General features: G+C 39.1%; 2 protein-coding genes across 3 annotated transcripts in view; one reads left to right on the forward strand and one right to left on the reverse strand.

Moving 5' to 3' along the window:
- il15ra (interleukin 15 receptor subunit alpha) overlaps positions 1 to 8,965 on the forward strand; it is a 12,870-nt gene extending 3,905 nt beyond the window's left edge. Inside the window, exons 2-8 of one of the 2 annotated variants that reach the window (XM_017432585.3) lie at positions 969 to 1,157; positions 2,036 to 2,065; positions 2,466 to 2,504; positions 4,647 to 4,724; positions 7,024 to 7,128; positions 7,349 to 7,433; positions 7,519 to 8,965. In XM_017432585.3, the coding sequence (XP_017288074.1) occupies positions 969 to 1,157; positions 2,036 to 2,065; positions 2,466 to 2,504; positions 4,647 to 4,724; positions 7,024 to 7,128; positions 7,349 to 7,433; positions 7,519 to 7,579 (587 nt within the window). In that variant the 3' untranslated portion in view covers positions 7,580 to 8,965. The remainder of the gene's footprint in view (positions 1 to 968; positions 1,158 to 2,035; positions 2,066 to 2,465; positions 2,505 to 4,646; positions 4,725 to 7,023; positions 7,129 to 7,348; positions 7,434 to 7,518) is intronic. The other variant, XM_017432587.2, reaches the window with a different exon arrangement.
- Positions 8,966 to 10,254: 1,289 nt separating this feature from the next.
- fbxo18 (F-box DNA helicase 1) overlaps positions 10,255 to 12,852 on the reverse strand; it is a 20,706-nt gene continuing 18,108 nt past the window's right edge. Inside the window, exon 22 of the mRNA XM_017432565.2 lies at positions 10,255 to 10,296. Within this exon, the coding sequence (XP_017288054.1) occupies positions 10,255 to 10,296 (42 nt within the window). The remainder of the gene's footprint in view (positions 10,297 to 12,852) is intronic.

Consider the following 12,852-nt stretch of genomic DNA (forward strand, 5'->3'; position numbering starts at 1 on the left):
CCACACTCTCTATTTCTGAATTGAGAAAGCTCCTCGGATGAGAAGCAAAACGTCTTCAGCTACAGAATAGAAGTCCAGTTGTTTTTGTTTTTTAACTTTTTTTTTAATTTACCATGGCCTGGATGACTGAGAATCTACACCAGCATTTTGTTTCTAGATGTCCTTTAACCTGTAGAGTCTGAGATGGAGCACTTGTGGGTTTGTTTTTTGCAACGTCCCTGAGCATTGCACAGTCTGACCTTTGGGTGAATTTGTTACTATGTCCAAATTGTTTGGGAATGCCCTTTAAAGTCACAGTAGTTGACTAGTTTGATTAGTCAATGTTTCTAACACAATTTCTACCTCATGAAACGACTGAATGTCGCTCAGACTGATCAGGGGTTTTTGGGAAGTTTGCGTTAGAAAACAGCAGATATTCCTCGACTTTTTGTTTTTGTTTCTGACTCCGTTTTTACGTCCAGAGATTATTTTATCGACTCGAGAAGTGGACTCATCAGTGTTCAAACATAAACAAATGACTAATTGTTGGCAACAAAGCATGACTGAAATGCGTATTTATTTCTAGGATACAAATATACAAAAACATAGTAAAATTGCATATTTTGGCAGGTATTATGGCTTTGACCTTTCTCAGATTGATCGGCAGCAACAGCTGCTTCTCTAAGTTTATTGCTGTTGTCTTTCCTCCCTGGTATTGTGTTCACACACCTGTATGCTCCAGAGCAGCAAACTGACAAAACGCCTGCTTTTATAGAGGGTGGACTAAGTTTTTCACACAACATTTTTCCATTTTGGCTTCCTTTTTGTTTAATAAATAATAATAACATGGTAGAATCTGTGCATTGTTGTACACTTCAGGTTTATTATGTCCCGATACGAAAAAACCCTAACACTGAAATTGTGGATTTTATTTTTCTGTTTGCACCATTGCTGTGATGTTTTTGTCACGTTTTGAATTTTTCTTTCAGAAAATTGCTTGTGTTCAAAAATTCCCCAAAGGCCTTTCACCAAACGCCCAGAGGAGACCTGCATTGGGACTGCCAGCAGATTTCGCTACGTTTGCAACGACACTTTTGTCAGGCAGGCTGGAACCTCAAATCTCATCAAGTGCCTGAAAGGTTCAAAGTGGTCCAACAATTTAAACCTCATCTGTATACGTAAGCGTCTTTTTTATTTTCTTTTAACAAGTTAATTTAGAAAGTCTTGACGTGAAGAAGAATTACAGAACAACGGGTGTTAAAACTTGCAGGAACACCGCAGGAAGCCAGAGCAGTAATTTCACCCATTATATAAGCTGAGGATGCTCATTTTTTTGAAAGATCAAACTTGTGAAACTAGTTTCTTTTCCAAAGAAAACAACACATGCATGTCTGCAATTTAGGTTTCACACTTCTAATGTTCAGTCGACTCTCGCTCAGATTAACTCCTGGGCTGAAGTGGCTGCTGTCGTTCTACTGTGTGCTTCTTTATTTATGCTGCTGCTTTTCTTGGATCCACTAACGAACATTCAAGCCAGAGAGCAATTGAACACAGACAAGACTCCGGAGAGAGGCAGGAGAAGCAAATGAAGGACTTTTATTTTAAAGATAAGCTAAACAAACCATGGACAATAGCAGGAAGTTGAGAAACATCGTAAAGAATGAAAATAGCTAAGAGCAAAGAGTTAAAATTCACTTGGTAAAAGCTGTGAAACGCAACAAAGCCGAGGGTTTATCGGGTATATTTGGTGACAAAAGGTAAGGGAGGAAGGCTGTAAAAAAGCCATCCGGATTCCCCGTGTGGGGAGTAGAGAGGAAAACCAAAACAGGTGAAAGAAACAAATAAGGAGAACAAAACACAGTTAAACAAAGGATTCCAGACAAACTTAACAAAACTAAAAGCAGAACTTAAAGTTGCTCAATAGTGCCAATTGCTTTTCCAGTTAAAAAAAACAGCAAGAGCTTTGTTTCCTGTTTGAGCACCAGATTAATTTGACTCAGAAGCACACACTGACTTTGTCCAGTTCATGAACAAACTCTTGTTTCTTTTGTTTCAGCTGATCCGAAAATCCCAACAAGCAGCTCAGGTAAGGATCAGCTCTTTAAATATTCATTTATTTATTTAAATTACTTCCCAAAAACTATTAGAATAAAAACTTAGGCCAGCAATAGTTTAGATCCTTTGAAGTGGGGTTCTGTGGAAAACTTATGAGCAGTTAATATCTTACCTGCTGTAGATAGTTTGGAGAAGTAGAACTTATTTCTGACCAGATTGACCAGATTCCCCCCAAAACCAGTGTTATGGTTAAAACCAGTTTAACCAAAGTGCTTAAGCTGCAATAAGAGTGATTAATCATCTTGCTGCACGTATTGAATCAGCTGCTTTTCCAGTGAAGGAACCTGGTTCACGTCTAAATGTCTCAAACTCCTTTGTTTTTGTGTTAAGTAGTCGGTGAAAAGAAAATGTCTTTGCCTATTGTGTTTCAGCGAAACCAGACATCACAACTCAAGCACCAAAGAGCTTTAGTGAGTATCTGCTCATACAATTTCAGGCTTTTTACTATTGTGTGCCACGCGGCACTTTATTCATATTTCAGTGGTGAAACTCTTAAAAGAATGAACGAAAAAATAAAGTAGGTAGAGAAATGCCAAGCTAAGATTATCTGTAATATGAAAAAAAAGATCTGGTTTTACAGACGTTTTACCTTCTATATGTGCATAAATGTCAGAGATAAAACATAATAATATTAATTATGAAATGATTGTATACTTCACTAATACTAATCACCTGTGAAAAGACTACTATGAAAGAAAGTGAGCATATATTCAGTCACGAGTAGCTGTAGTCGTGGCACCAACAATGAATCGCATTTTTACTGTTAGTTAATGGTTGAAAGCAGCAGTTTAGGTCAGAATAGTGCAAAAATTATTGTCCTAGTCAGGAGAGTGGGGTTTGGCATGTTAACAGAGCGCCATGGTAACAGTAGCAGACAGAATAATAGATTAATAAATGTTGATTAAGATGCAGTTGTGGTCGGGAGTGTACATACACTTGTCATGGGCTCATGAACGTCCCGATCATTTTGGACATTTAATGATTTATTTGAACCGTCCTGTTTCCGGCATGGAATTATTACCCAACATAGAATTTAGACTTAAAGGATTTTTAAAAACAAGAATAGGAGTTTTACAAGTTCTACACAGGGTTGATATACAGACAGGCTCAAAAATACCTTTATATTCACCTGAAGGCTCTCGACTATGTTTTAAAGTCTAATAACGTCAAAAAATCCAGTGATCATGACTGACTGCAGCGAGTAGTTTGTCTTTGCCAGCATGAGAAGGATTTATTTGGCAACGCTCACTGGATTGGAAAGTACTTGGAAAAATATATAACTCCAAGGAACTTAGTGAAGTAATAAAAGAGAGAATAGTGTACTTTCATAATAATTTTTTTTTTTAGCCATTTTTTTGAACAGCTTGTGTTTCCAAATTCATCGCATCAAACAATTTGGCTATTTGGATGTGTCGCCACTTTGCCAGGGTCTGGAAGAAAACCCGAGCTGTTACTCTCAGATGAGAGGAAACTGGTTTGGATGTTCAGGAACATTATTTGTTTCTCTGCTCCAACACACCTGATTTGAATCAATGGGTGATTAACAGGCTTCTGCATAACAAGAAGAGGTCATTTAACCTCTGAATCAGGTGTTTTGGAGCAGGGAAACAAGGAAAACATGCAGGATAGTGGCCCTCGAGGACCAGGATTGCCCGCCCCTGGACACGGTGAAGCCAGTTTTCCATCTCCCTGGACTGAGAGGGTGCCAACCAAGAAAGAAGCCCCTGTTCCTCTGCATTCGGTTTGAACTTAACTGGAAACTAAATGCCTTCTGGAGAAAAAGGTTTCGAGACAAAGACTGAGCTGTTTGGCCACAGTGATGGGAGGCATGTTTAGAGGAGTCAGAGTGAGGCTTTTAAACCAAGTAACGCTGTACCAGCTGTCAAGCATGGTGGTGGTAGCATCATGCTGTGTTACTGGTGCACCACACAAACCGGATGAAGTAATGGAGGAGGACGACGGCTACCTCTGAATTCTTTTGCTTCACCGCAAAAGAAAAGGCACGCCAAATTCAACTTGTACACTCAGTTCTTGTAACGGAAAACCATTAAAGTCGTATAATTACTTCCCCGAGGAAAAAGAACTGTTCAAATCAACCATTGGAAGCCCAACGCCTGACTGCAACTGTGTCTACCAGTGGACTACCAGTGGACTACCAGGACCGCAGCATCTGTTCAGGCGGATGCAGCTTCATCTCAGAAGTGGAGCTGTGGGTGTCCAGGTTCACACGGTGGTCAAGGTTTTGGAAGTGAAGCATTTGCCAACAAAATGTTTAATGTTATTAGAAGTGTTGCATGCATTGCTGCAGTTCTTGGTAATGTGGCACGGTAAATCCTCACCAAAGTATGACGTTTGAAAGGATTCTTATGTCGCCTCTTGTGAACTGTTGATCCATGAATACGAGCAACAATTTAGGACGCTCCAAATGCCAGTAGGATTTCGCTTGCTGTAAAAGCAATCATCAAAATTGTGATCAAAAGAAGCCACAGTGTAGCATCAGAGGTCTAGTTTTGCCAAAATCAGAGAAGTAAAGTAATGTTTTCCGTTCACAGAAACGTCCACTGGCTTTCAAAATGAAGAGACCTCAGAGTCTCCTGATAGAGGACCAAACAAGACTCAGACAGCACCAGGTAAAGACACTGGCCTCCAATCAGTGAAAACACAAAAAAGATCCACTGTATTCTGTATTAGGAAATCTGCTAATTATGATTACTTAAGTCTCAATAGATTGTGTGCAGAGCAGAATTAGAAGTTCGTTCTGCTGTTCTTTTGTTGGTTGTGAAATCAGTCCAAATTTGTGGAAAAGAAATGTGCGTGCCAACCAAATGTAGAGGTTAAAGCTCACGGTTATACTTTCAAAACAGAACAATCTTTATTTCTGCACAGAACACTGGTTGCAATTAGGATAAGTGCTGTTCGCACTGACTGTGAATGTTGCGCTTATTTGCTGTCAAGCCTAAATGGTGAGCATAGAGATAAGCAAACATAAAGGCAGCCCGTGGTAGTTGTTTTTCCAACAAATATTAATTTACTCGTGCGGCGTTCAGTTACCACTGAAAATGTCAAAAAAAAGAGCAGCATTTCTTAAATAAGGAACAAAGTATGCTGGTTGACATGGTTAGAATTAGAAGTAATGTCATCAACAGACAACAATGAGAGGTATTGTTGTAATGGAGGATGGCAAAGGAAAAAAACAACAACATCTTGCTGTGTTTGATTAAATATTAACGAGAAACAAATGCAGTTCCAAAGACAGTTGTCTGTTATATATTCATCGGCCACTTTATTAGGTCCACTTGTTCAATTGCTTTTTAACACAAATAGTTTGTGAGGATCTGGGTATTTTTGTAGATTGTTTCTATGAGTTTTTTTCGTTGGGTTTTTGATTGTTTTCGTCGGTCATCTTGGTTCTTTTCCTGATTATTACGTTTTCCTTTGAGGTCTTTGTTTTAAGGTTCTGTTACTTGTGTTTTACCATCAGTTTAGATCTTTAGCCCTTTGTGTTTCTGTATTTTATTATTAGTTATTCTTGGGTACTTCTAGTTTCTATTTTCCGGTGTCATTTCCATTTTTGCCCTCAGTTTGTTCCTCAATGATTTTCCGTGTCGTCCCGCCAGTTTGTAATCACTCCCCTGTTCCCACTTCCTTGTCAGCCCAGCCTTCATACTCAGTGTTTGATCATCGGTGACGCATCGTCACTGTACGTGCAGTCTCCTTGTCCTTGTGATTACCTCAAGTTACTTGTCCTCCTGAGTTTTGTACGTTTGCTGCCACATCAGCCTTTGTTGTTGTTTATTAAACGGATTTAGTTTATTCAAGTTCCAAACCTGACAGAGCTATTTAGCCAATCACGTGGCATCAACTAAATGCCTTTAGACATGTTAACGTGGTGAAGACGACTTGCTGAAGTTCAAACTGAGCATCAAAAGGAGGAAAATAGGAGATTGAAGTGATTTTGAATGTAGCGTGGTTGTTGTTTCCAGACCAGCTGCTCTGAGTATTACAGAAACTGCTGATCTGCTGGGATTTTTACACACAACCATCTCTAAGGTTTAAAGAAAGTGGTCCAAAACAGAGAAAATATCCACTGAGCGACAGTTGTGTGGACAAAAAGCTGTCAGAGGTCAGAGGAGAATGGGCAGACTGGTTGGAAATGATAGGAAGTCAGCAGCTTAAATAACTCGTCCTAATTAAGGTCAGCAGAAAACCATCTCTGAACACAGCAGCAGAGCACCACAGCAGGACTCCCCAACACTGGACAATAAGAGGTTGAATAATCCTTGCTTGCTCTGACGAGTCTGAATTCACTGAACTCCAGTGACCTCCGGTCACCAGATCTCAGCCCCATGGAGCACCTCTGGGACACATCTGGAACAGGAGCCTCACATCGTGGACGTGATGCTAACATGTCAGTATGGAGCAGAATCTCTGAGGAATGTTTCCAACACCTCGTTGAGTCAAAGAATTAAAGCAGTTCTGAAGGCCAAAGGGGGTTCAACACAAAACTAGCATAGTGTGCCTGATAAAGTGGTCGATGAGTGTATATGAGCATTGTAAACCATGTGGGACCAGTTTGAGCCATTTCTTAAACTAATATTAGTATGACAAAAGCATGAAATTATGACAGAAACAGTTCTTTGTGTATTCTGTGTGCTAATTTTGAGTTAGATTCAAGCATTTTTGTTTCCAAAACGTTTAGAACAGGGCTTCAAAAGACTGGGAAAGTGTTCTGCTAAGAAAAAGTCCAGTTAGGTTTCGTTGTTGGGTTTAGAAATAGTATCACTCTATGAAAGGCAGCATGAACAAATAGATTATCATTATCCCAATAAGGCTTCCCAATTTATAACAGCAGAAAAAAATCTGGAATCTCATTCATTTCATTTTGACTGTACATGATAATACAGCAAGTTTTTTTTTTGTCTCGTGCAGGGACAATGAGACAGATCACGGTTCAATGCTGTACATCTCAGAGCGCCACACACTCAACAGTCGCTACTAACAGGACCATCGATGCCCACAAGGGGACAGTTACATGTAGGATGACATTTTGACTGAATTATCATCATTTACAGACTAACTAAAAAACCTGAGTAACTGACTGACTGTTCATTGAATTTATAGTGCAGGAATAAAGTGCACAGTATAACCCTGTTCATTTAATGATCATGATATTTACAAGACTTAAAATTGTGGTGATCAAGATGCAAGCAGGAAGTTTTTTGTTTTTTTATTTGGCTTTGTTTTCTCTTATTAGCATCACTGGCCACAAACCTAAGCATCAGTTTGGCTGTGGTGATCCTGATTTGTGCTGCAATCAGCATCATCCTAATATACCGAAGGTAAGTTGGTTTTCAGCAGAGATTTCAAAGTTTCAGGTTCTGGGCTAAAAAAAAAAAAAAGTGGCTTTATATTTTTATATTTCAGGAGAATTAATCGGATCCCACCATCGTCAGTAATGGAAATAAAACCAATGAACGTGCCTTAAGAGTTCGAACCCGGGGACTTTCTGCTGTTACCGAAAAGCAACAGTGTTACAGGAGGAACTGTGGCCTGTATTTAAAATAAATAGATACATAAATAAAATAAAAAAATTACCAGAGCTGCCGTGGTTCTGAATATGGTTTTGAACCTTCAAATTGGGCAGTTTTTTTATTTTTACTGGCATGTATCAAAGTTATTTGAATAAGAGAAAGCTTTAATTACTCAAAAATAGCTTAGGAGATACATTTATGCACTGTATATATTCTTTTGAATGTTAAAACTGAACGTGAAATGTGTTAAAATTCAAATTTGTTGGCGTCGATGTGTTGGATTACCACAAGGATAAGCCATTACAAAAAAATGAAACTAGCATTTCTTGAAGGAATGCATATCACCTTGCCTCTTAAAGTCTTAAACAAAGATCGTGGGTGATCTTTTAGCGCTCAGAGTAGGTGTTGGGGATGATTGTCAGCTGCCTACGACCACCGCAGAGCTTAGCCCAATGTCTATAAGATTGACTGAGTTATTTCCATTTTCGGCCGGGGTAGGCCATCTTAAATCAGGCGCAATCCAAAAGTTAAATGGTTGTAGATGGACTTTCAGTGAGATAATTTGCCAACGAACTTACACAGGCAATTACATGATTACTGATCTTTCATGACAGCAAGCAATTAAAAAAAAACAAAAAAAAAACTGAAGTTTAAAAAAAAAAGACAACACAGAACTACCTGTTTGAAAATGTAGAAGTAAGAATGTGAAATCAGGAATATGTTGTCTTAGGTTTGTTTGTAGGAGGAATTTGAATTTGATGATACTCTGCAGATATTGTCTTGAGCCATAATGTGTTATTTGATATAATCTCTGTTGTTTACACGCACATAGAAATGCATGAAAGGAATCTTAACGCTGGCTACCCTCTAGCTAGCACCTGGTGCTATAACATATGCTTTTTACCCCCATGAGCCTTTGTGTTCATGTTTTTATTTTTGGCATTCCGTCTTTTAATAATACCAAAACCAACAATGCAATATTTGTACTAGCATGTAATTTGTCTGTCACCAGAATTCAGTAAATTGTGCCTTAAAGGCTCGCAGCTGTCCATAACTTTTTTTTTTTTTTAAAGAAAACAACAACAAAGTGAGCTACATATTTCTTTTGGTTTCATGTTTCCCTGTTACCATGAGAAAAAATTCTGCTTTAATCTGAGGCAGACTAGAATGAGCTAACAAGGAACACCACCAGACTTCTGCAGTAGATCCTTCCTCTGTTTGAATAAGTGTCTTTCATTTTAACTTGTCTATTATGTTTTATGAGAAGGCAACTGAACTAAATGTAGCAATGAATGAATTGGACTGTTCAAAGTGAACAAATAAATATGTTTTTGAATTTTCTTTGTGCATTCTTTATTACCGTGGAACAGGTGGTTTGTAGAAGGTTAGCAGGCTAGCTGAATGCTAAGGCTAGGCTAAGCTAGCCACTGACATGTTAGCATGTCTTCCCTGAGGTTAAAGTAATTTATTTAATTTATTTAACTGATTTATTCAAAATCCAGCCATAATTTGCAAAACATTTGGATCAAATCCTAGCTTTTGACCAGTTTATTGCAGGAAGCCCCTCCCATTTTTTTTGGCATTTGGTTGTAGTATTTTTTTTTTAAATATTTTTTGGACTCTTGTCTTGTTTAGGTTCTATCCAGAGTCCTTCGCCACCCTAAAACTGGTTTGTTTGTTTGCTGGTTTTCAAGCTCTGTATCGGGCTTGTCCTTGTCGTGTGAATCCACCCCCAATAATGATGCTGCCACCACCGCCACCACATCCTTTGCGTGTAGTTCACACTTTGCAGCATGAAAATCTTCCTGTGTGGCTTGTAAATTCAGTGCATCTGCAGGCCGGGGGAGGGGGGGGGGGTTCTCAAGTGTCTAACCACACTCCAAGTACACCCATGTCTGGTTAACAGGTGCACTTTTTTTAAGAACTTTTTTGATTTATTTCCTTTTATTTAGACATGTATTCTAATTGAGACAGCTCGTCTTATTTACAAGAGAGACCTGTAACACAGAACATCAGTTACACAAAAATAACACAACAATCATAAAATGTTATCTTGAGATTGAAAAGGGAGCAAAACCTAAACCTAAGCTTTACTTATAGAACTCTTTCGACATTACAAAAGGACAGTCCCCTCCTCCCCTCTCAAGGCCCAAAAAACTAAATTTGCACACTCACAAACATACATAGGACAGCACATTTGTGTAACATAGGAATGATATCATTCCTCACTTATCCAGCTGGTCTTAAATGTTATATATAATAATAGTAGTGTTAATAATATCAAACAAAGGCTAGTTTACTAATTAGTCTATAAAAGAGTGTCTAAAACTGTCCAAGAGACAATAGCTAAACAACTTTAAAATCAATCCGGAAACAAACTGGAAGCCACTGTAGTGACGCTAAAACCGGAGTGATTTCTTCTCATTTTCTGGTACTAGTTAAAAGACGGGCCGAAACAAGTTCAGATAAAAGCATGGATTAAAATCTCAAAGTGATGCCGGGACAGAAATGGTTTGACCGTGACCAGTTATCTTAAATGATAAAAGCTGAACTTGACCTCTGATCTGACCTGAGCATCAAGCTTAGGGTCGCTGTCCAGCTTCACACCCAGGTTTGTCAGGTGTTGTGTTCAAGGACCCAGATCGGCATGGACTTTGGAAGCACCGCTGGGCTTCCAAACAACACAAGCGCGACACAAATGAGGCTCCGCAAAAAGCAACCACTGCCATTTACCCAATACCTGCAATACCACACAAGAGTGGGCAAAGGCTCTACCCATCAAACTATTAAGATCCCGACTGTGCAAAGATGTCCCTGAGACAGTCCAGCACATAATAGCAGTAAGTAAGATACAGGCAAGCAAAGCAAACATGGAACGCCATAACCAAGTGACTGGAATAGTGTACAGGAACATCTGTACTGAGTATGGACTGGAAGACCCACAGTCAAAGTGGGAAACTCCACCTAAGGTGGTGAAGAATGGCAGGGCTAAGAGACTGACAAACAGCTGATGGCTAACCAACCAGACATTGTGGTGATAGATAAGATACAGAAGAAAGCAGCGGTGATAGATGTAGCAGTCCTAAACAACTGTAACATCAGGAACAAGGAGCTCAAGAAGCTGGAGAAACACCAAGGGCTGAAAGAGGAAATAGAGAAGTTGTGGAAAGTCAAGGCCTCAGTGGTACCAGTGGTCATTAGAGCACTCAGTGCTGTGACCCCCAAACTGGAAGAGTGTCTCCAAAAGATTCAAGGAACAACCTCAGAGATCTCTGTCCAGAAGAGAGCAGTCCTAGGATCAGCTAAGATAGTGAAGAGAACCTTCAAACTCCCAGGCCTCTGGTAGAGGACCTGAGCTTGAAGTGAAAGTGGAACCGCCCAGGTGGAACAAACAGGGTAAGATGGAAGTTTGATATATATATATATATATATATATATATATATATATATGATTGACACACAGTAGGCTGTGTTAAAAGTGTCCATTTGTTCACTGTATAGTGAGCCACGCATTTTGCGGCGGAGTTCAAACTTTCTGCTTTTTTATCCACTATATTGTACAAGTCTCTGGGAAACTTGTAACATCATGCACTACGTCAGCCTAAACAGACCTCAATGCACTGCAGCCTGTTTTTAATTTAGCCTAAATTAGCCGATGAAGGCTAACGCTAATGTCACTTTTTTTCACTTTCTGACAATGCCTTTAATGCCTTTAATCATTATGATGTCTCTAATGTAAAATGTCTTGTCTCTTCCTCTGCCTGAGCTTAAGTAATTAGAAAAACGTGAACCAAAGCTATATTTAAAATGTCTGTTGTTAGGTCTAAACATGAACGTGGTAAAGCTTCGTCAAAAAATAGTGTTAACAGCTGCATTTCAACTGCAGTAATGTTTATTATCTCCAAGTATACTACAACACTAGAAACAGATGCTCTGTCCAGAAATGTTTTGTAGATGATATTTATTTATAATTCTATATAGTCTAACAGATGTCTGATACAGTGACAAGGTGACAAATGATGTCATTAAAGTTCCTTCTGTCTAGCCGTATAACACCATGATGAATGTGCATGGATGACTGCATTCTGCCCTGCACACAATCTCTGTTTGAGAACATTTCAGAATTTAATATTTCTCCTAACTGTGTGTTTCCCACAAACTTGCAGTGCTCTTATCTCATCCTGTCTGGGAAATGAGGCTGCCAGAAGGCGCTGCATGGAGAAGTTTGGAGAGATTTATATGCTGCTGGGAGTTGGATAAAACACATCTAGGTTTACCGCAAGCAACAGCAGACATGGCAGATGGGGTCTGTGTCTTCTCCATTTAACTCTTGACAATTTTATTCCAATTCTGTGGTGCACTTTGTAGGAATTCTCATCTGGAAGAATGAAGAACTAAAGCAGTAAACACTGGTTTTCTTAGTAACACTGTTTAACTACAAGCACTCCTCCGCTAAAGCTAAAGTACCACTGATTGTCACACACCTGAGTGGGATCTACCTATCCCCTGAGGGAGCAGTGAGCAGCAGCTCAGGAATCAGAAAACTTCACGAAGATTCGTTCATAACTGTTTGAGTAATCTCGTGCGCAAACAGACAAACAAACGGTCGCTAATGAAAACAAAACCTCCTTGTTTGGAGGTAACCAACTCTTGCTGACTCCACTTCTCCTTTAAAAGGACTTCGTAGACATTGTCAAGTATTCTGAGCATTGGGCAGGAAGCTGTGACGCGGCGCCTTGGTGTTAAAGCTGTGGTCAAAAGTTTCCACTTACTCATTATTGGCATTATTGTCATATTATTTTTATATTTGTGGTTTTTCACCTCTAATTTGAACATTTTGTTTTTCCTTCACGGATGGACAGTTGTTTATACAAAAAACAGCTTCAGTGATTTTTAAAAACAAGAACTCGGTGCACAGGTTTGAATTTCATGTGATTTTTTTTCCAATTTACCCACAATCATTACACATTACACCCCCACAACTATTTGGTTCAGTGTGCAAGTTGAAACCTGGACCACAAGCCTTAACTGTGGCTTCATTTGATCACTCTTCTTTGCAGAAGTTGGCTGGTTTCCTGGCACAATCAATCAAAATCAATCAAATTTTATTTGTATAGCACATTTCAGCAGCAAGGCATTTCAAGGTGCTTTACATAATTAAAAAACAAAATAAAAACAGCATGTGACATTGAATAAACAGTAAGAAAGAGAAAAACATCAAAGACAT

Source organism: Kryptolebias marmoratus, linkage group LG18 (assembly GCF_001649575.2).
Source record: "Kryptolebias marmoratus isolate JLee-2015 linkage group LG18, ASM164957v2, whole genome shotgun sequence".
Lineage (NCBI taxonomy): Eukaryota > Metazoa > Chordata > Actinopteri > Cyprinodontiformes > Rivulidae > Kryptolebias > Kryptolebias marmoratus.